Here is a 22,701-nt window from a genome sequence, read left to right as displayed (position 1 = left end):
ATTGACAGATTAATGGATGCTTCTTTGATTTGGAGGTTATTTGCAAAATTAATTTGGCTTAAGAAACTGAAAGGAGAGGGCAGGTGCCCCCTTAGTTAGAATAGACATGACGCCTCTTTGTGTGCGTGTGTGTGTGTGTGTGTGTGTAGAGTTGATGATGAAGCACACGTGTGTGTGATGTTGTCCACACCTCATCACTTCTGCTGGAGGTTCATTGTGTTTCTCTTTTGTTTTCTGTCATTTCAACTATGTGCTATGAGTCCAGGATCATTTCACGCTCTTTGAGCATCTGTTCAGTTCTCCTGCAGATACAATCATAACCTTTAGATGTTGTTATTTTATAGCAGTCCTCTGTATTCATGAGAAATATTGTACATTTGTGTTTTGCTTTCATATCATGATAATTCCTGAAAATCCTTCATATGGTTGTTAGTTTTGTTAAAGGATATATTTGTGTTTTACTCTGTGTTAAATTGTGCCGTTTGGCTCTTTTGTGGTTTTGTTTTATAGTTGCAGGATCTTCACATGTATGATCAGGTCTATAAATATTTAGACCTTCCAGTGCAGGTATGTGGACCAGCACAGAAAATATTTCAGCATGTACAGGTGCAGAGAAAATCAAACAATCGACACTGATAACACACACCATCATCACTGCTGACACGTCTGTTATATCATCTGAGGGGTTCTGTCCGCATCACAGTTTAAAATCATACCTAATGATGGGTTGAGACGTTTCTACGCAAGATACTTAAACAGTGACATACAAGACACTAAGGTCGTGTTTACACTGCAAGTGACTCGATTCATGTGGCACAGATCGGATATGACCATGAATGTCTAAGCAGGAAAAGTGCATGGATTCTCAAATCAGTTTTAGGCCTCGTTTAAATGTGGAAATAAATCGGATACATGCATTCTTATCTGGATTTTAAGTGGTCATATCTGATATTCATGTCTCAAGTACAGTGAAAAGCGACATTGGCAAATGACTCAACTCACACCGCCCACGATCACATGACTCTTCTTAGCAGCGCCATAGAAGACAACGCCTAACTATAAAGTTTTATATATTTTATATCTCAGCTCTCATCCCCTTTAAAAGCCAGTTGCGTTGGCGCTATGTCTAATCCCTATTTAGATGACGGACTTTGTAAACTGAAAAACTAAGCGGAGGAAGAAGACCCCCAGTTTAAGATTAATGTTAAATAATTGTGTTGTTTTTCACTTGTATTGAAATAGTTATTTTTTGGATTCAAACGTTTAAAACCCGTTTTCTTTTAGTCATGGAGGTAAAAAAGCAGGCTTTTAATTGCTGTAAATGTATGGCTATCAAATATCATCAAAAAATAATTTACAAGTATGTAAGAAAAGATTTGTACTTTAAAAATACTTTATTTGTAACAAACTGGAGATTTCACAAACGTGCGGAGAGCCGTTTCAGCACCCGGACAGCGCCATTGTCATCCCGTTTATAGTGCCGTATTACTAATGCGCTCATTTAATAACAAAAACAATATTGCGCCATTGACTTTAGACTTTAGATCAGGTTTTAGTTGGTCAATGGCATAGTCTATTTTAGTTGCCTCAAAATAGCAACACGCCAACAATTTCTAACCTCGTTTTTAGATCAGAACGTCAATGGGCGCAAAAGGGGGTGCAATGTTTAAAACGTTCGCAAAGAAAGACGTGACCATATGGTGCTTTTAATGGTCTAAAAGAAAGTGCAGAATAACTTTTGCATTGATCCCTTTTATAAACTTAAAGATGTGGATTCAGACGGCAATTAAATTACCACAAGACCTTGGCGTTCGTCAAAAAGCAGTAGGTAATTCGGCTGGGAATTTTAACGTGGGTGGTCGAAGAAAAATACAGACATTTTGGATTCGAAAAGCAATAAAATCACTGACTACCCCCTGAAAATGATGAAAATACCTTACGTCCCCGTGAGAAACAATTACTGTCTGGATAGTGCTCTAGTCAACAGATCGAAAATGGGAATCAAGACTTGCAGTGTAAATGCGGCCTTGAACAATAACCTGAAATCATGTAAACTCTAATATAAGAATAATTATGAAAAATGAATGCACAGTATTGATCATTTTAATTTGGTATGATTCAAAATAAACCACTGTGATTTCCAGATGATTCACTCGTTCACAGACGTCTCAACAGCGTACATGTGCTTTCTCGGTTTGGCTGCTCTTTTAACATTGTTTTAAATCTGATTTGTAACATTCTTGCTCAGAAATCGAATGTGACTCAATCTGTTTGTTTCCTGTATGGCTGATTTGAGCTTTTCCCAGCTTGTGTTTGTCTGCAGAAACTCACAATATGTTTTGATATGACTGACGTTACTGTTGTTCAGTGAATCAGTGTGGCATTGATTCAGGTCATAGAGAAAGTTTCACTGCATTACAGTAAAAATATATTTCTTGGATATTGGATGCTGAGAAAGCGTCAGTCAGGAAACTTTAGGATTTGGATGCAAAGATTGTGTTTGTGTGTGTGAACAGGTTTAGTTATACTGATGAGATTGCTTTTCAAAATGGCTTTGGTAATGCAATGAAACCTGTTGAACACAGACAAGTGACTTAAAGAAGCTCATAAATGTTCCTGATTATGCAATAATGTGCACAGGAGGTTTTTGTAATTGTGTGACATCTACTAATACCAACAGTGGAGACGTCACAGATTTTTGCTTTCTTTCCTTTATATTCTTTATTTCTCTCCGTTTGTTGAGATGTTTGTTTGGCTTGTTTGCAGTACTAATCTCTCGCTCACACATCAGATCAGATCATTATTAGATGAGTCGTCAGAATTTACCGGCGCTAGAATCTAAACTGTCTGTCTGTTGTGTCTGTCTGTCTATCTTGCAGAAGAACATCGACCGACCTCACGACCTGGAGAAAATCCCACGTGCTCCTCACGATCGTAAGAAAGAGTGGCAGAAGATGGCGTTAGGGGCGGAGCTCGCCGATGAAGATGCAGAAGACAAACACAAAGACACGAACGGTTCGGCCATGTACAACGATGCCAGGTATAAACGTTTATTGCATTCTTTGTGCATCCACGTTTTTGCTTAAAATGTGCTAATGAATGTGCTTAACTCTTTCCGTGCCATTGGTGAGTTATCTGGTCAAGGACGAGTTTTTACGGCAATCTGTATTTCTGCTATTATCCATTAGGTGGCACTCTTACACAACTTATAAAACACTGAAGCATCCACCGACCAAAAACAGTAAAAACTTTGTGTATGTTTTGATCATCGCTCTGAATCTGAAGTCCTTTACAAAAATGCAATTATTTCAGCTATTTGCTCAAAATTTGGTATTTTTAAAGAAGCGTACCAATATTTCTCAAAAGGAAACAAATGAAGATAGAATGAAACTTTTTTTTAACTCTTTAAACAAACTCTGAGTTATCTCGTCAATTAAGAGAAAACATTCGCATTAAAAAAAACATGTTCATGAAGAGTTTTTATGATTATCTGTAATACCGCGATTATCCACTAGACGGCCAATTTATAAAAAAACTGAAGGAAAAAAATTATTTATTCATTTTAAACTCTGTGTATGTTTTGATAATCATTCCGAATCTGATCTCTAACAAAATTCCTTCACAAAAAAATGCAATTATTTCAGCTTTTGGCTAAACATTTTATTTTTGAAGAAAAATACAAATATTTAAGAGAAAAAATATAAATAAGATTAAACGTTTTGTTTCTTTTAAAGCAGAGGGTCTGTTCTTTCATTTGATATATTTATATGTTTATATATTTTTAAAAGAAAATTTTCCTTGAAGGCATTTTGTGAAAATCACAATAAATGCTGGCGGGCATCTTTTTTTTTTTTAAGGTTGGCGGGGAATGAGTTAAAAGCAAAGAGTCTGTTCTCTTTTATTTCATATATTGTAAGTTAATATATTTAGAGAAGAAAATTTTCTGCAATTAAACATTAAACTTTTGTGAAAATCATAAAAATGCTAGCGCTGGCAACTTAAAAAAAAGCTGGCGGGGAAAGAGTTAATTTTGAACAATTAATTGAACTTTTTTGTATTAATAGTAGGGTTCATCCAAATTATTGTTTGTAGAAAAAGATATTAAATATAAAACAAGATTGAGCGTTCCTATCGCTACAAATTGGCGATCATGCAACACTTTCTTTGGTGACAAAAGTCCTGCCTTCGAGTTAAAATAAACCAATCATCAATCAATAAAGACTGATGATAATGATTCTCTGTGGTGCTTGACAACCTGTGTGCATGTGCAGTAGCTGCCTGAAACAACCTCGAAAATTGTGTTTTTTACAGCAATTTTACATTTAAAGGGGTCATATTATGTGTTTTTTTAACAATGTGAAATAAGTCCTTGGTGTCCACAGATTGCATATGTGAAGTTTTAGCTGGAAAAACCCCACAGATTATTTATTATAGCATGTTCAAATTGCCACTTTGTAGGCCTCAGAAAAAATGGGCCATTTTTGGGTGTGTCCTTAAAAATGCAAATGAGCTGACGAAATGCAAACACTGACTTTTTCGCGTTTTCTGGGTTGATAAAAGCACTGGGGACCCAATTATAGCACTTAAACATGACAAAAGTCAGATTTTCATGCTATGACCCCTTTAAGATACAAAAGTTATCTTAGGTTGATCTTAGGTTTAATTGTTGGTCTGAAATATGTTGTTTAATTTATTTTTTTACCACACAATCTGTGGTGGACGCCTAGTGGCATGATTTCCCTAAAGGGACTTTGGTGTAAATTATTGGCATTTAAATCACTACTTGGTTTAGGCCTGCGCTAAAAGTACACAATGAGATATCGTGCAAACAGCCATTGATCCACAATTCAGTCTGTCAGAAATCTCAGTATAAAAATCTATTGAGTAGTCTGTGACCTTACATCTATATTTAACCCAAGTCTCCGTGTCTGTGTGCTATAGGCAGATGTATATCGATCAACTAGACGGGCCGTTCTCTCTGGCTGCTTTACCGTACTCACAGATGAACGAACTCCTGAACCGGACAGGAGACAGGACGTACGGTCGACCGCACGATCCACCACCACCGCCACCTACATACCCACCAGATTTTAAACCAGCCTCTGTTCTCAGGTACAAGCAGACGTCAGATCTTTAACCCCACAGATATTAAACATACATGTATTTATGTCTCTCTCTGTGTATTTCAGTTCCAGCTCAGGTTTCTCCGACAGCCTCCAGCAGTCTCCGGCTCGCACGCCCGTCTTCCTCAATTCAAATGCCCCGCCTCCGGCTCCTCCGCCTTTACCCCCGCCTCCTCCTCCTCTCCCGGCCACCGCCGGCCAATCAAGTTCCCGAATGCGAGGTGCGGCCCAGCTCCCCGTCCATCCCCTTCCGTCTCAGCAGCCTCTGGCTATCCCCCCTGCTCCGGCCCCCCTCCAGATCGCTCCCGGAGTCTTACACCCTGCTCCCCCTCCGGTGGCCCCGCCCCTTCATTCATCGCCTGCCCGCATACAACAAGACAAGGCCGCGCCCACTGCCGGAGATGGAGCCGTCTTGCCGCCGCCCCCTCCTCCTCCTCCTTTGCCACTGCAGGGAAACAGAAGCTCCTCCCCCGGCCAACCGCCCATCATGCCCTCCTTCCCGTCAGGAGCCGTTTCGTCACCGCCCGCTCATTCGGCTCACGAGGGCAAGAGGTATCCTTCCAACCTGCCGCCCATCAGCGACGCCCGCAGCGTTCTATTGGAAGCCATCCGTAAAGGTGGGAGGGGCTTAGCTTAATGGAATAATCAGAAATTGATTTATTCATAATTTTTAAGTGACCTGTAATTGTTTTTGTGTCTGCAGGCATTCAGTTGAGGAAGGTGGAGGAACAGCGAGAACAAGAAGCCAAACACAAGCGTGTAGGAAACGACGTGGCCACGATCCTCTCGCGCCGCATCGCTGTGGAGTACAGCGACTCGGAGGACGAATCGGAGTTTGATGAAGTCGACTGGATGGAATGAGGATCACATACGAGTTTAGGAAAAACAGCTGAGATCTCGGTTCACCTTTACAGGTTATTAGGAACATCGAGTCCCTCAGTTGCAGTTTAATTCAGGTAACATCAAGACTGCAGATGTCAGCGTGTGATGTTCCCAGAATGCTTTGCTTTAATGTTCTTTTAAACCACACGTTCACTTGTGAGTGCATATGGTGAATGATAATGTTTATGTCAATTTTCATCTGTTTGACATTTGTTTCGAAGTAAGAACGACAAAAGGGTTGTGGTAATGTTAAGAGTTAAACAGCAGCGCCCTCTACTGTCCACTAAAGAAACTACACACGTGCAGTCTCTGAATTGAACTGATGCTTATTATAGCTGAAATATCATTACAGTTTTACATTTCATGTCATGATGTTATTATATGGCTGTGATGGGGAAAAACGAAAGGAAGGAACTTTTTAAAAAGTCAGATTACTAACATTAGTGAATCTCAGGATGAAACTTGTCACGAATGCGTCGTAAAAAAGAAAGAATAAAAATGATATTTGGCTTAAAGGAAAAGAAGCATATTTTAAAAACATTCTGCAAAAATAATCAAATCATTTAAATGCCATTCAAATTTACTAAACTGCCATTTTACTGTGGCCTTGTCGCAGTAGTTTTATTGTTTTATTGGACACAAATTACAGTAAAGCAAATTTGGGGAAATAATGTCACAGTGGTTATAAAATCAGGCCTGATTTACTTTATAATCACACTTTATTTTGATACGTGACTGTGTAATAATGAGATTCACGCATTAAACCTTGTTAAACGTGTCTGTCGATTGTAATTTATTCCATTTCTGGATTTTAAAATGTTCGTCAAAACATATAAACAGACTTTGTGAGATTTTAAGGCGAGCAATCACACAATGTCTTGGTACTGTATGTTTAATAGAAGAAGGTCAAGTCATTTTTAAAGCTCACTGTCTGTCTGTGTGTTTTCTCTTTCATGCCTTATGGTTTGTATAAACGTTGAGGAGTTGAATGTATTTGTTCTCTTACTTCTGCCTGCATTTCCCAGCATTCGCTGTTTCTATGTTGAAGACGAGGAAAAAAGAAACAGAAATTAAAATACTGTATACCGTGTTATGTATGTTAACTGTTTACTGTAACAGTTTGCTTGAATTAATAAAAACTAATGTTTAAGGTTCTGACTGTTTGCGATGGTGTTATTTACTGTAAAGGCTTTAATTTTCAAATTCAAAATGCAATGAATTTTGAACATAAACACTAAATACCCATTTTGTTTTGTAGGCCTATATGCAATTTGTGTACACTGTAAAAAGTGAAAGCTGCTATACTTTAAAAAAAAAAACTTAAACACCTAAAACAATAAAGTTTTATAAACTTACATTTTCTCACTTTAAGTAAAAAATTGAAGGTGAGAAAACTTAAAGGTGCCAAAGAATTCATTGTAATAATTTGTTAAATTGTTCTCTGATATCTACACAGAAGGTTTGTGACTTTATTAAGTTCAAAAATTATCAACCCTTCGATTTGCCCTTATAATAAAATGGTCTATTATTACCTTATTTGAAAGGGTCTTGAATAATAATGTTGAGCTCCGCTCTGATTGGCTGTTTCTCGGAGCAGCTCCTTCAGTAGCTCTGTGTGTGTGTACATTTTTGAGATTTTTGAGAAATATTCAATTGTTCGGAGATTGTTAATGAACGTTTCTGAGTGATAAGTTTGTGTTTTTTTCAGTATGGACCTGCAAAACGTAACTGTAACGTCAATAGTAGAACTTCAGCCTAAACACTAACATATAGCATTAATTAGCACAACTTAGTTTTTATTATTGTAACAACATACTTAATTTAATGTGTAAATAAATGTTGGGGGCGTTGATCTAGACTGTGACATCACAGTTGGTTTCCAGTGGTCTTTAGCATGCACAAGGTTTACATAAGGAGGAAACAATCATGTTTGAGGCTCACGATATGTCATTACCTTAGAACAGAACTCTTATTATTCATTTATGCCTATACAGTTTTACATTCTGGCACCTTTAAAAAAAATTACTTCAATTGGTAACACTTAAAATATTTAAATAATTTTCAACTTAAATTTTTAACAAAATTTAGGTTGAAAAAACGTCATATTTTAGGCATTACCAATTGAAGTAACGCCATATGCTGTAACCCTGCTCTGGGTCAAAAAGGGACAAACCCAACTGATGGGTTAAATTAACCTAGAAACGTTTAATATTTGACACGGCAATTCGAAATTATGGGTTGTAGCATCCCAGCATATAGGTTAAATAACAATTGGGTTCATCCATTTTCGATCCAATTCTAGGTTAAAAATAAGCCAGCCTTTTTGTTTTTAGAGTGTACACACTACAAAAAAATGATTTTCAAGAAAAACAATTCTTAGTATTTTTGTCTTGTTTTCAGTAAAAATATTACTTTTTCTTGATGAGCAAAACGACCAAAAATATCAAATTTAAGTGATTTTGTGCATAAAACAAGCAAAAAAATCTGGCAGTGGGGTAAGCAAAAAATCTTGGAACATTTTTCTTAAACACTAACTTCTAGAAAAATTTGCTTACCCCACTGGCAGATTTTTTTGCTTTTATGCACAAAATCACTTGATTTTGGTATGTTTGGTCTAGAACTTAGACTTGTTTTCTTGGGTCGTTTTGCTCATCAAGAAAAAACATCTTCATTTAAGAGTTTTTTGATGTTTTTAATGAAAACAAGACAAAAATAACAAGAAAATTTTAAGCCCCTAAGTGTTGATGTTAAATCCACTATTGTATTATATAAAATTGTTTTACAGTACATGCACAGTAGGCCTATTTATTACATCAGAACTGTAATTAAATTACAGGAAAAATAAGAGTAATCCCTTACTTTACTTTTTCAAGAAAACGTTATTCAATGTCAGCAACTAATTACTTGGTAAATAGTTACACGCAACACAAATTAACATATACAATATGTCCGTTTTGACATTAAACAGGAAAGTGCAGTAGAAAAATAAAAAATGAGATGTTGTAATTTCCTATCGGGCCTGTGGATGTCGCTGCAGCATTTATTACAGATTGTTGTTCCAGGCACTGAAATAAAAGCACAATTTAAGCAGCTGTTGTAACACAAACACAAATGACTCTTTCAAACTCATAAACCTATATGGGTGATTCTCACGAAAACTTGATTTTAAAAATGTCAAGCATGAAAATGTAAAAATTGCTTAAATTTACTTTTCTTCCCACCAGACATTGAAAAACAAAGTCTGGAGTAAATGGGAACATTAATTTAAAAACTTTTACTTATCATTTAACACTTTTTGTAACATAATTTTAAAAATTAGTCCTAAAAAATCTCATTACCGCAACAGTCAGAAAACATCAACACTGACATATTTTCAAAATGACATGACAAACCTGAAAGAACATAATTTGGAGATTCTGCACATGCATTTAAAATCAAAGTATTATGCTTTTATTAATTAAAGTAACATTTAATAAGCATCTGTTGCGGTAATGATAATCAAAATGTTGTGTAAGCATTCTGACAAGACAATATTTCCAATTAACTGTAAAAAAATGATCTTACCTGGTAGCCATCTTGAAGTAACTGGTCCATGTGCTTGGTCACTCAAAATCAAACTTTATTAAAATTCTGTATGTGTGCTTAAACTGTTCTCAAAAAGTGTTGCGGAGGATGAGAACATCAGGCATGGACACATCATTTTCCTAATTTTTATTCATTATTATTATACATGAATATTCAGTAAATATTTTTTCTGTCATCTAAAGTAGTCTAGCAAAACATCCATTTATTTTTTTTCTTAATATTTTGTGTTAATTTGATTAAATTACAACATAACGCATGTTCAAACACAGCCGGACACATTGCGGTAATGAGAATTTCAGCAGAAAATGAGATAAAATTTACAATTATACATTCTTATGTTGAAATCACACATTGTGAAAGGTAGAACACAGTATTGTGTTAATTCTGATGCTTTTTAATGTTACTATATTACACATTTTAAAGCTAAAATCATTAGTGCCGTGGTGTTTCAATGGTTTCGTGAGAATCACCCACATGTTCACACAGTTAATGCATAATATTAGCTTATAGTACAGTAAAGTTATATTCAATTTAATTCAATTTTATTTATATAGCACTTTTCACAATTGTTAATTGTTGCAAAGCAGCTTTACATGAGTAAATGTATGGGAGAACACAGAAAATCAATAGATAATATACGATGTAGAATATTGCACTGAAAAAAATGATTCATTGAATTTAATCAATTTTTTAAGGTAAGTGGTTGCAATCAATTTATTTAAGCTATATTTAAACAAAAGTTTTATATTTTATTTTACGTTACTAATCTTTTTTGTTTAAATGTAGCTTAAATAAATTGATTGCAACCACTTACCTTAAAAATTTGATTAAATTCAATGAATTATTACAAGTGAGCGTAGTAATAATGTATCGTATACAGTAAAGTGCTAAGTTAAGCCAAAGTTGGCTGACTCTCCCGGGGACGAAAAAAACCCCTAGGTGAAAACCCGGTGGGAAAAACTCCTAGAAGGACAAAAAACCCTTGGGAGAAATTAATATATTTATATATATATAAACACGGTAGGGATAGGAAGCGGGTAAGTGGATTAAACTGGTTCAGCCGGTGGATATTGAGGTTATGACTATGATTGCACATGAAACAGTCTACCATACTGTATATGAAGATTCTCTGGAGGTTAAACTTGACCTGCAGTCTGTATGCCCTGGTCAGGACGCTCCTCAGATATGGCTGCTGGTGAAGATTCAGGAGGACATTTACCACATTCAGCTCTCATTGTTCTTTTATCAATTCTTTATAAATAAATAAAGATGGTTGTTTCAGTGTGGGCATGATAGCTTTAAAACAACAAGCTTTTGATACCTAAACAGAGACATCTCTCTAGGGTTTGAATACAATTTGCATTATATACCATTGCAACACTAAATGTGGAGGAGAGAGAGAGAGAGAGAGAGAGAGTGAGAGAGAGAGAGAGATGCACAGTTCTAGATCTGCATAGAGACCAAAATATTTACTGCACCTCCACTTTCACCTTCATTTACCTATTTCATAATAAAATACTTTAACACTTCAGTTGTATTAGAATTTGTGATCATTCCAGTTATTGTTGAATTAACAGGTAAACATACAGACGAAGAGGAGGATGAAGAAGAGCACATGTGATGTATAACATCACTATGAACTGTGTGTCCATATGACCGTGCGGCTGCGCTGTGGGTGTGTTGCTAAGATGACTGGAGACACATTAGAAATTCAGATGGTTTGTGTGGGCAGCACATGCACAAAACACTCAAGAGAGCGAGAAACCCAGCACAGAAAACACAAAATAGGGGCTTTAATATCATTGTAGCTTTAAAAATTTTGAGAAATCATGAATTTAGAAACGGCAGAAGTCCTCAACCGAGCACTGAGATCAGATGGAAATGAAGGAGGTTATAAATGTCTGGGTTGTGAACAGATTCTCACGCTGAATTTAACACCAGCGATGATGTCACTTTTATGGAGGCAAATAACGTCTGCTGTCTCTGCCCAATAGTGTTTAACTACACATGAAAATTCTGATGTCACTTACATCACCACATTATCATAATTATATCACAATATTCTAGTCTGAGCTGTTCATATCCTCTGATTCATAAAAACTCAGTTTTTATGGCAAAGCTCATAATTGTTAAAGGAACCATATATGATTTTAAGAGTCACACACATCACATTCATCTATAATGGACAACTATAGATGTTTAAACATAGATATAAATCTCATAGATTCTGTAACCCTCACAACAGTCAGATCTATGAAACTCAAACACAGTGTTCTGGCATTGAGGAACAGCGACGTAACCCATCAAAAGAGTGTTGTGATTTAACACGGCATATTAATGTGTGTCAAAGCGATTAGATTACGACATTACACTCTTGTGTCAGGGCTTCCCCGCCCTCCAATCGCCTTCACAGCCCACGCAAGCCGATAAACAGCGGGCATGTGAGGGTCTGTTCAAACACAAGGCCTGATAAACCTACAGACATGTTGTGTGTGCCAGTCTGGGCACAAATAAAGGTGACTGGTCAATTATATTTTTAAAAGCATCTCAATGTGAGCTAGGTGACTTTTTTACTACCGACAGAAAGATTTTGTGGATGTTAAATGTTTTAGGCAACCATACAGCCCAACAAAGAAGCATTTTATATTTAAGAGTCTACAACCTGTGGACACACATGATAGTGACGGTGATCATGTTATAGACGTGTACCTGGTCCACCTGCCTGCAGTGATGATGTCACTGTTGATTGAATGAATTTATGAGCACAGAAACATCTCGGTTCAGAGGGTTTCACAGACGGACATTAATTACTGCCTGAGAAGATGTTCAGGGCCAAAAAGTGCAAAATTCATGACCGCTTGATTTCCCTTCACCATAAACAACATTAAAACAGCAGATGCTTACCAGGGCAACAGCAGAAAGATATTCATTGCCTTTAGGGGCTTTAAGTTGGTTATGGGTTACATAACAACTATACTAACTGGCATTTGTGTGCTTTATTTTATTTAATGTAGACAAAATGCAGTTATTTTACTTATCATGGTGTGCATCGTAATCATTGTTTCATGGAAAGGCTTACAAGGCACTGGGCAAATCATTTTGGGGGGCACCATTAAGTTTGAACGTGCAAAGGCATCTGCTTTGATCAAATATGATCATAGTTTAACATTCAGAGCTACAAAGTGGTCAAAAGAAAAGAAAACACACAAAAGAAAACCAAAGTGCATTATGCCATCACATTCATACTTCCAAACATATGCAATGAAACAAAAGCTCACGTGTAGTTTCAGCTCTTGTTTTATTTGTATTCATTGTTACGTAAAAAACGTACAGTCAGTGACAACATGAGGAGATATAAAACCCATCACACAAGAACTCTCCAAAGACGCAGGCCTACGCAATACTGCTTTGGCATCTAGTACTGTACAGTAAAGTGCAACATTTGGGTCATCATAAATAATATAAATATACATTCTCCACGTGATACGTTGCGGGTTCGTCTTGTTCACAGCGTTTGGAGACGCACGGTCGCGCTCCGGAGTCTTTTTAAAGTGCAATTGCGCGACAATCGTGTCCATACTTAAGCACGTACAGGCAATGTGTAAGAGTCTCAAAAAGCCCACGTGTGTAGAGCTACACCTCACTGGGAGACCTGGAGCGATACGAGCCGTTGGTGTGAAAGCAGCCGCAGAAGAGCACACATATGGAGCGCTGGATCTCCGTGTTTCTATATGCGTAAATGATGGGATTGATCATGGAGTTGTAGGTCGCGGGCAGCAGCGTGGCGTACGTGTACACCGGAGGATACTCGCGCTGTCCGACCAAACAGTAAATGGCGAAGGGGAGCCAGCTCGCCCCGAAGGTGCCCAGGATGATGGCGAGCGTGGAGACGCCTTTCTTGGTGGCCACGTAGTGCGACGTGGTGAAGAAGTGCTGCTGGAGGGCGATCTGGTGCGCGTGGCGGCACACTATCTTGCAGATTTTAAAGTACAGGGTGAGCATGAGGACGAAGATGACGAAAAAGGACGTGGCCAGCAGGGTGAGGTTGGTGCGCTTCAGCGGGCGCACGATGCTGCAGGTGGACGCGTCGTCCAAGCAGTTCCAGCCCAACACGGGCAACAGGCCGAGGCACAGAGACGCGCCCCAGCTGCCCACGAGCATGAGGTGCACGTACTGGAGCGTCTTTTCCGAAAAGTACGTCAAGGCGTTGTAAAGAGACAGGTAGCGGTCCACCGTGATGGCCAGCAAGCTGCTGATGGAGGCTGTGAAGGAGGCCACCAGGAAACCGACCGTGATAAGGCTGATGGTCTCAGAGGAGATCAGGTACTGGAACGCAAAGTTTAAAATTAATCCCATCCCCGCGAGGAGGTCGGCGGTCGCGAGACTACCGATCAGGACGAACATGGGGTTCCGCAAGCTCGGCGTGTAGACGATGATGGCCACAACGATGGCGTTCTCGCAGGCGATGACGGTGCCGGAGAGACACAGCATAATGTCCCACGGGTTTACGTGGAATGCGAGACCTGCCGACGAGAGCGCGATGCTCTGGTTGCCGTCAAACTCTTCGGAGTCCAGCCACAAGGAAGGCGGCGAGCCCGCGCTGCTCTCGTTGGTGGCTGCGCTCTCGTTCATTTCTCAGGAACCGACCTGGAGAGAAGAAAAGCATATGTGAGCTCCATGCAGTCATCATTCGTAACCAAAGGTCCAGACTTTACAATTTTAATAAATTGTGAATTGTGTGCTTTTATCATTTAAAATAAACAAGTGTCTTAGGAAGAAACAATTTCCCTGTCCATGGTTCTGAAAAAAGTGCGCTTTCGGTGATTTATATCAAATACGCGTTGTTTCAGAGCGCAAATTCTTTCTAAAAGTTACACTTTCATATATACAAGCCATTAGTTTAGTATATGATCTGGAAAAATTGCAATCTGTGTCTTCCTGTGTGGATGGAAATAAAAACAGAAACCACTGTCCGGACTTAAATCAGTTTATTTCTTGTTTAAATGGTGATATTTAACATTAATATAAGTTAACTTAATCACATTGCACGGACAAAAAGAAAGAAAGAAATACATTAATTCAGGAATAAACGGCGATGCGCAATCGGAGCTCTCCGTGGTGCTGAATTACGCGCTTTCGGTTTGTGCGTAAACAGATTCAAAAGTCTAATGTCTTATGTTTGTAATGTAAACAAGTCTCGTACCTCGTCATTCATATGAAGGAAACCGGACCTTTGAGATGGTGAAACTGTCTCGTCTGTTCTTCTTCACTGAATCCCTTATTCCTGCTTTGAATCCCGGACATGAGTCGCGGGTCTGGTGCGGTACGGCAGCGGAGGCATTAGACACGCGCGTGTGGGGATCGCGCGGGGGCTGTGAGTGACTGGCGCGTGTGGGTCCGAGCTACCGCTAATAAACCCCTATGACGTCAGCAAGCCATCGCCTTTCAACCGAGCAAGATCTTTATGAACATATGAGCATCACTGACCTACAGTTGAATTGTTGTCATCGGTTTCGGATAAGAACTAAACGTCAACTACAAAATGTGCACAGACAGACATTTGACAACAAAACACAAGTTGTATGTGTAGTTATAAATGCACACCTTCACATGGACAGACAGTAAGTGAAACACTTGACAATGAAAGTTCATATCACAGAACAAAAGTAACCGCAAAACTGAAACTAAAACTGCAGAAAGCATTTGTTTGTTGCTTGATTTGTTATAAAACACAAATTAACCACTCAGAAACGTCCATTAACAATCTTCAAACAATTGATTATTCCTCAAAATCTGTATCTTCATCTGATACAGACTCAAACATAAGATCTGTTTACACACACATAGAGCTACTAAAGGAGCTGCTCTGAGAAACAGCCAATCAGAGCAGAGCTCATAATTATTATTCATGACCCTTTCAAATAATGTAATAATAGACCATTTCATTCTAAAGACAAATCCTAGGGTTGTAAATGGACATGTAAAACTGTCTCTGGATCATTTTTGCACTTAATAAAGTAGATATGTAGATATCAGAGAACTATTTAACAGATTATTTTAATGCGTTTTTGGCTTCTTTAAAATACCCACCAGAGCAATGTCTGTGGTATAAGCAGAATAATTGACTCCGGTCCTTTGAATAATTTGAAAATAATGCACAACTGCTTCACGTCGTGCCGCATTATCACCTTGGGTGTGCATTTTATTTGAATAATTCAATGGCCATCGTCATTTATTCCTTACTTATTATTGCCTGTAACATATTGTAATCCATGATATTGAGTACCTAATTATTAAAATACAACGATTTGAGAAAAGCAGAAAAATAGAATGACTTTGGAGAAACCTTCAGTCTGAAATCACAGTACACTTCAAAAAATTCGAAAAGTCTAAAAACTAGACTTATTTTCTTGGGTCGTTTTGCTTATCAAGAAAAAGCATCTTGATTTAAGAATTTTTAGATAGTTTTACTGAAAACAAGACAAAACTAAGAAACTAATTTTTTTTCTTGATAATCATTTTTTGCAGTGTATGTACTGTATATGAAGTACATGGTTTCTTTGGATACTATACACTTACCTAAAGGAATATTAGGAACACCATACTAATTCTGTGTTTGACCCTCTTTCACCTTCAGAGCTGCCTAAATTCTATGTGGCATTGATTCAACAAGGTGCTGAAAGCATTCTTTAGAAATGTTGGCCCATATTGATAGGATAGCATCTTGCAGTTGATGGAGATTTGTTGGATGCACATGCAGGGCACGAAGCTCCCGTTCCACCACATCCAAAAGATGCTCTATTGGGTTGAGATCTGGTGACTGTGGGAGCCATTTTAGTTTGCTGGAAGTAGCCATCAGAGGTCTTCTGCTGTTGTAGCCCATCCGCCTCAAGGTTGTGCGTGTTGTGGCTTCACAAATGCTTTGCTGCATACCTCGGTTGTAACGAGTGGTTATTTCAGTCAAAATTGTTCTTCTATCAGCTTGAATCAGTCGGCTCATTCTCCTCTGACTACTAGCATCAACAAGGCATTTTCGCCCACACGACTGCCGCATACTAAATGTTTTTCCCTTTTCACACCATTCTTTGTAAACCCTAGAAATGGTTGTGTGTGAAAATCACAGTAACTGAGCAGATTGTGAAATACTCAGACCGACCCGTCTGGCACCAACAACCATGCCACGCTTAAAAGTGCTTAAATCACCTTTCGTTCTCATTCTGACATTTAGTTTGGAGTTCAGGAGATTGTCTTAACCAGGACCACACCCCTAAATGCATTGAAAGAACTAAACTAATGCATTAAATTGCATTAATAAGAAATTGAACAGGTGTTCCTAATAATCCTTTAGGTGAGTGTATATATGTATCATGGTATGACACTCATCGAAGGATATGTAAGTGGAGAACCACTAAGTTACTATGTAGATGAAAATAGTAAACATTTGATAGCATGGTACTTTGCGATCACTACTACGTTTCTGTAAGGGATTTAACTGCCACAGATGTAACTGCAAAAGCTGTGAAAGTGTTTCTGCTCATGAAACATTACACTAACCTGAGTTTCCAATAGCGCCCATGAGGTAAATGTCCTGTTCACAGGTCTCGGATCAGCTCATCCTGTGAAATATTAATCAATACAGCACCTTCAGTCCTTTCTACTGTCATAAAGCAACAGTGCTCGTCCTGGAGTCCATCTGCCTCAAGCTCACTGTCTCACTGTTACTCTTATGAAAGGTAATTTACAGGACGTTCCTATCGGAGCAGAAGAACCTGGATGTGTGTACAAAGATACAGAGAGATTTTATCTTTAAAGCAAAAAGCTATTCTCAAATGGATTCCTGCAAAAAAATGCAAACATTCAGTGACACTGTTTCTGTTTAATTGTCTGCCAGGAAAAAGTCATAATATGACCAATTTAGGAAATAACAAGCAGTCGTTTTTAAATGAGTGTATATATAACAAAATGGATGTTATTTCATCAAAATGCCTGAATAATATAAACAGTGTTGGGGAAAGTTACTTTTAAAAGTAATGCATTACAGTATTAAGTTACTTTTGCGTTGATTTTTCTTACTTGTCTGGGGCTTGATCTCTTTCGGGCCTCGCGGGTGTTGATTGTGACGGAGAAGTTCTGCATTCAGAAATTGCATATTTCCATCGCAATGTCGAGCTCTGCCCTGCCATCTCAGTTTCTGCCTTAAACTGTTCCCGCTTAGCCGCGATGCACAGAGTGTGTAATTCTAGGTTAATATGTAAGGAATAATTGACGACGAGCCGTTGAATTGTTAGATAATAATGCACACCCAACACTGCAGGTGTGCATTATTTTCTTATAATTCAAAGGACCGGAGACATTTGACAGGTTAGGTGTGCGGTTTACAGAAAAATAATCAACACCCATGGAACATTTCTAAGCCAATCAGAATAAAGCAGTTAACAGGCCCGTGGTATAAGTTCAGTTTAATTCAGTATTTTATTTTTTAATTAAATTATTAAACTGAAAGTAACTCGCATGACTTTAAAAAAAAAATAACTTAAATATTAATGTGTACATTTCAGAAAAGTAATATTATTACGTATTGCAAGTTCCTTAAAAAACATCTTTAATCATGTAATTAGAATATTGTACAAATGACTCTCTCCAAAACGTATTTAATTACTTTTTACTAATTACTTTCTAATTCCTTTTTAGTAAATGATACAAAGATAGGCTTGAAACGACTTGAATAATCATATAAAAGTACATACATTTTTATAACTATTAACTAACTATTAACTACTTTTGCCTCAATATAGTCCTAATTACTGCTTATTAATACTTAGTAAAGTAGTTGTTAAGTTTAAGTATTGAGGATGTAGAATAAGGTTTTGCAGAATCAGGCATTAAAATGTGCTTTTTAAACATGAATAAACAGCCAACATCTCAGTAATAATGCTAATAGTCAGTGTTGGGGGTAACGCATTACAAGTAACGTGCATTATGTAATAATTTCTGAAGTAACGAGTAAAGTAACGCATTACTTTTGAAATGTACACATAAATATTTGAGTTACTTTTTCAAAAAACTAATGCGGGTTACTTTTTTAGTTTAATTAATTTGATTTAAAAGATGTACTGAATAAAACTAAACGTATCACATTATGCACTCTCAGAAACTGAGATGGCAGGCCAGAGCTCGACATTTTTGTGATGAAATATGCAATTTCTGAATGCAGAACTTTTTAGTCGTAAAAAACACGTGCAAGGTCTGAAAGAGATCGAGCCTCAGACAGGAAAATGTAACGCAAAAGTAACTAAAAAAAGTAATGTAAGCATTGCTTTCCATGAAAAGTAACTAAGTAATGCAATTAGTTGCTTTTTGGGGAGTAAATTAATATTGTAATGCATTACTTTTGGAAGTAGCTTTCCCCAACACTGCTTACAGTATAACCAACCAGTTAATTGTGAGACTTGTAAACTACACTGGAGTGTTACTATTATTCTTATTAACTCATCAAAGTATTTAAAGTGAGGAGGATACATAAAAACATGCATTTTAACCTTAGACTTTAAATTTTAATTTTGATGTTAAATCCACTTTTTTATTATATATCATTCATCTACAGTTCATACACAGTATTTAGCCCATTGCAGTATTACAGTAATGTATTAATTAGTAACTAATTACACTGCAGTTATGCTAGTTAATGCTATATGCTAACGTTTAAGCTAAAGTTCTACTATTGACGTTATGTTTTGCAGGTCCATACTGAAAAAAACACAAACTTACCACTCAGAGACGTCCATTAACAATCTCAAAACAATTGATTATTCCTTAAAATCTGATACAGACTCAAACATAAGATCTGTTTACACACACACACAGAGCTACTGAAGAAGCTGCTCTGAGAAACAGCCAATCAGAGCAGAGCTCAACATTATTATTCATGACCCTTTCAAATAAGGTAATAATGTACCATTTTATTATAAATGCAGTTAATAAAGCCACAAACCTTGTATGTAGATATCAGAGAACTATTTAACAGATTGTATCAATGCATTCTTTGGCACCTTTAAACAAAACTGTTTCTTCTATGGCATCTTTGTAGTGCCTTTAGTTTTAAAAGTCTGGTCATTAAGGTCTTATCCTATTATTTACCTTTGGTAATTTTTTGAAGGTTTGATGATGAATGTTTATGCCGTTGTTGGTATCCGGCTACACTTCAGCTCATCCAGATACACAGCTGCTCGTCGTATCTCTTATCATCTTTTTCTCTTCCAGTATCCTAGAAACCAGCGTGGATACGTGCACTGACACAGCTGAGGAAAACACATCATTAGAAGAAGAATGCCAAAAAAGAAAAAGAGGAATGAAGACTGAATAGTAAACAATGCAAATAAAAGAAATGTTTTACTGAATCAATGGAAACTTTCATTAAAGCTTGTATATAAATAATGCATTATAACAGCTTCTGATTTCATGGGTTTGCAAATCACTAAAGCCAGTTAATAATATTGTATTGAGTCAATGCCACAACATAAACTTACAGAATTAGAGCTTTAAGTCAAATTAGTTCTTATAAAAGATACTGCAGGATATATTCAATATTATTCTCTCTCTCTCTCAAAGTACTATAAAACCACCCAAAATAATAATTCACAAATGACGGTGAAGGACAGTGAAACATTGTATTTAGACAAAACATACATCAAAGAGAACCAAACTGAAGCAAAGCCAAAAGCCGGTGACTACTCGTGAGAACTTTAAAACTTAAAAACATATTACTCAGACTATTTTTGCCATCGTTTGAGCAATTTAAGAGTGACACACACATCCCAAATAAAGGAAAATGTCATATTTTCCATCAGCGTCTCATTAATGTCCGGAGATTAATCGAGTTTTAAAATGGCTTATAATCATCAGCACTTGACTGACTGTCTGACCGTATGTGTGCACGAGCACCTGCTGCCGCTCACAGACATGTGACTCATTTTTATAGTCGCTTGTGCACTGGATCCCAACTCACGAGGCACATGGACGAAGAAACGAGACGGAGAGAGAGAGAGACAGACAGAGAAAAAGAGAGACAGAAAGTGAGACAGAGAAAAAGAGAGAGCAAAAGGTGGTCAAAAAGGTGAGGAGTTCTCAGACTTTTCAAAACACGAGTAAACACTGATATAAATCAAATAAAATCAAGTAGCTGATAATAAAACAAGGAAAGACTCTGTAGGAGACACCGGGGCTAGTTGTCACCTGGAATATCTCAGTAACAGTGGCGGCCAGTGACTTCTCTTTCGAGGGCCATTATTTCAAAACATGTGTTTGTTGCATCATGCCTCTTACCATAAGTGCCTGCTGCACACGCGCCGAAAAAGTTTATGATAAAAGAGATGCTCACGTTCACAAAATACTCACAAGACACTAACTTAACACTAAACTCTGATTACACATGATATTAAGTGAGTATCTGGCAAAAACGAGCGCCACTTTTATCATAAACGTGGAGCAGGCACTTATTTTGACATGACGCATGATAAAAATGACGTGCCAAACACATATTTTGACATGATGAAAAGATTAGTGTATGCTAGTTTGATAAAATAAATTTTTGTTTTTAAATGTTTTGCTGCTAAAAAGCCTATAAAATACAGATTTTACATATAAGATTGCATTTTTAGTAATATGTGAAATCCAGTAGGGCCGCATGCGATTAATCGCAACTAATCGTTTCCAGAATTGAAGTTTTTGTTTACATCATACAGTATATGTACTGTGTATAATAATTAAGTATATATAAATACACACGCACACATTTATATATTCTATATAAATACTTAATATATAAACATATTGTTGAAACTTTTATTTGCCAAACGATTAGTTGCGATTAATCGTTCGCGGCGCTAAAATCCAGACTAAATTAGGAGCATGAAAGTTTGATTTCACACTGGTTTGACATGGCTTTACTTTTAATCAATATTAAAGATATCATTTTCACAAAATGTTTTTTACATTATGAAGGATGATTTTATGTAGAAAACCGTGAATAATGACTTTAGATTGATTATCAGAAGCAGGGTCATACATTAATTCATATTTAAAAAACAAAATAAGGTCTAGGCAACTATTCAAAAACACGACACACGCCAAATGAACTCAACTAACAGAGACTTAACTACAGTGAAATATATCACTATTTTGTAAGCTGTGGCATTTGTGTTTTAATGCTTTTCTCCATCATTTAAAAGGTCACAAACTTTTCCCGGCTGCTTAAGTTTCTATTAGTTGAGTGACATTAACCTCTATTAACATGAAGATCAAAACAAGACATCATTATTATTATTATATTCTGTCTCTGGTTATACAGTAGTCTGTGTTTTATTAACCAAATAAACATCTTTGACTTACAGTTCACATTCAGGCAGCTTCCAGTTGTTGTCTTAGAGCTGCTGTTAAAAGCTTTGCTCCTGATTTTACCTAAAAGCTAACGAGTGTCGCTGTCCCTGTTAAATGCTGTTCATCTCTTTAGTCTAGTTAAGTTAAAGTAGTTGGTAAACAAGCATGATTGAACTCTATCTTTGAGTTATTCTTTTATTAAGATCAGTATATTACATATAGGTCAAAATCAAACCTGAATCTCTGACAGGAGCAGCACAAGTATACACAAGAACCACCAGCACAAAGCAAGCAGTTTTAAATCAGCCCGCAATTTAATACAAAAAATTTTCTTTAATGTTAAATGTACTCCTTTGTGATTTAAATAGCAGTGCAAAATATTATAATAATATTAGCAATAAGCAACCATTATATATTCTATACATCTTGAAACACATATTGACCTATAACTGTGAGCTCATTTATAGTTTATCTGGAGCGATTTCAGCTGAGCCAGACATGAATTACATTTAACACTGACTGACAAAATCAATATCTCTTGATAAAAAATATCCTGGAAATGCAATTTTAATTTTTTTAATTTTAATAGCGCACTTTAATAGTCGGACATAGTAAAAGGTTGCAGGTTTAAACTCCAGAAGAGGCAATAAACGAATGAAACACACTTAAAGTTCAGTCTGAACCTGTAGTACGTACACGAGGGGGTTAATTAAAAAGAAAAAGTTTTATCAACATG

General features: G+C 37.0%; 2 protein-coding genes across 5 annotated transcripts in view; one reads left to right on the top strand and one right to left on the bottom strand.

The window, feature by feature from the left end:
* Nucleotides 1-7,159, top strand: part of wasf1 (WASP family member 1) — a 66,678-nt gene extending 59,519 nt beyond the window's left edge. The window contains exons 6-10 of one of the 2 annotated variants that reach the window (XM_073856467.1): nucleotides 511-567; nucleotides 2,880-3,040; nucleotides 4,942-5,112; nucleotides 5,190-5,740; nucleotides 5,827-7,159. In XM_073856467.1, coding sequence (XP_073712568.1) covers nucleotides 511-567; nucleotides 2,880-3,040; nucleotides 4,942-5,112; nucleotides 5,190-5,740; nucleotides 5,827-5,984 — 1,098 coding nt within the window. In that variant the 3' untranslated portion in view covers nucleotides 5,985-7,159. The remainder of the gene's footprint in view (nucleotides 1-510; nucleotides 568-2,879; nucleotides 3,041-4,941; nucleotides 5,113-5,189; nucleotides 5,741-5,826) is intronic. The other variant, XM_073856468.1, reaches the window with a different exon arrangement.
* Nucleotides 7,160-12,869: 5,710 nt separating this feature from the next.
* gpr6 (G protein-coupled receptor 6) lies at nucleotides 12,870-22,690 on the bottom strand. Of its 3 annotated transcripts, XM_055187055.2 has the most exons (3): nucleotides 19,728-22,690; nucleotides 17,145-17,359; nucleotides 12,870-14,237 (listed from the first exon to the last, which is right to left on the bottom strand). In XM_055187055.2, the coding sequence occupies exon 3, from the start codon at nucleotides 14,220-14,222 to the stop codon at nucleotides 13,224-13,226; it is 999 nt and encodes a 332-aa protein (XP_055043030.2). In that variant the 5' UTR covers nucleotides 14,223-14,237; nucleotides 17,145-17,359; nucleotides 19,728-22,690; the 3' UTR covers nucleotides 12,870-13,223. The 3 variants fall into 3 exon arrangements, with proteins under 3 accessions (XP_055043030.2, XP_055043031.2, XP_055043029.2); XM_055187056.2 differs by lacking the exon at nucleotides 19,728-22,690 and having other exon boundaries at nucleotides 17,145-17,580; XM_055187054.2 differs by lacking the exons at nucleotides 17,145-17,359; nucleotides 19,728-22,690 and adding an exon at nucleotides 14,794-15,699.
* Between the last annotated feature and the right edge of the window lie 11 nt (nucleotides 22,691-22,701).

This window comes from Misgurnus anguillicaudatus, chromosome 18, assembly GCF_027580225.2.
Source record: "Misgurnus anguillicaudatus chromosome 18, ASM2758022v2, whole genome shotgun sequence".
NCBI lineage: Eukaryota > Metazoa > Chordata > Actinopteri > Cypriniformes > Cobitidae > Misgurnus > Misgurnus anguillicaudatus.
This window is presented reverse-complemented; position numbering and strand designations above follow the sequence as displayed.

Coding starts and splice junctions, on each gene's coding strand:
- gpr6 (XM_055187055.2), bottom strand. CDS start 14,222: ATGAACGAGAGCGCAGCCACCAACGAGAGCAGCGCGGGCTCGCCGCCT.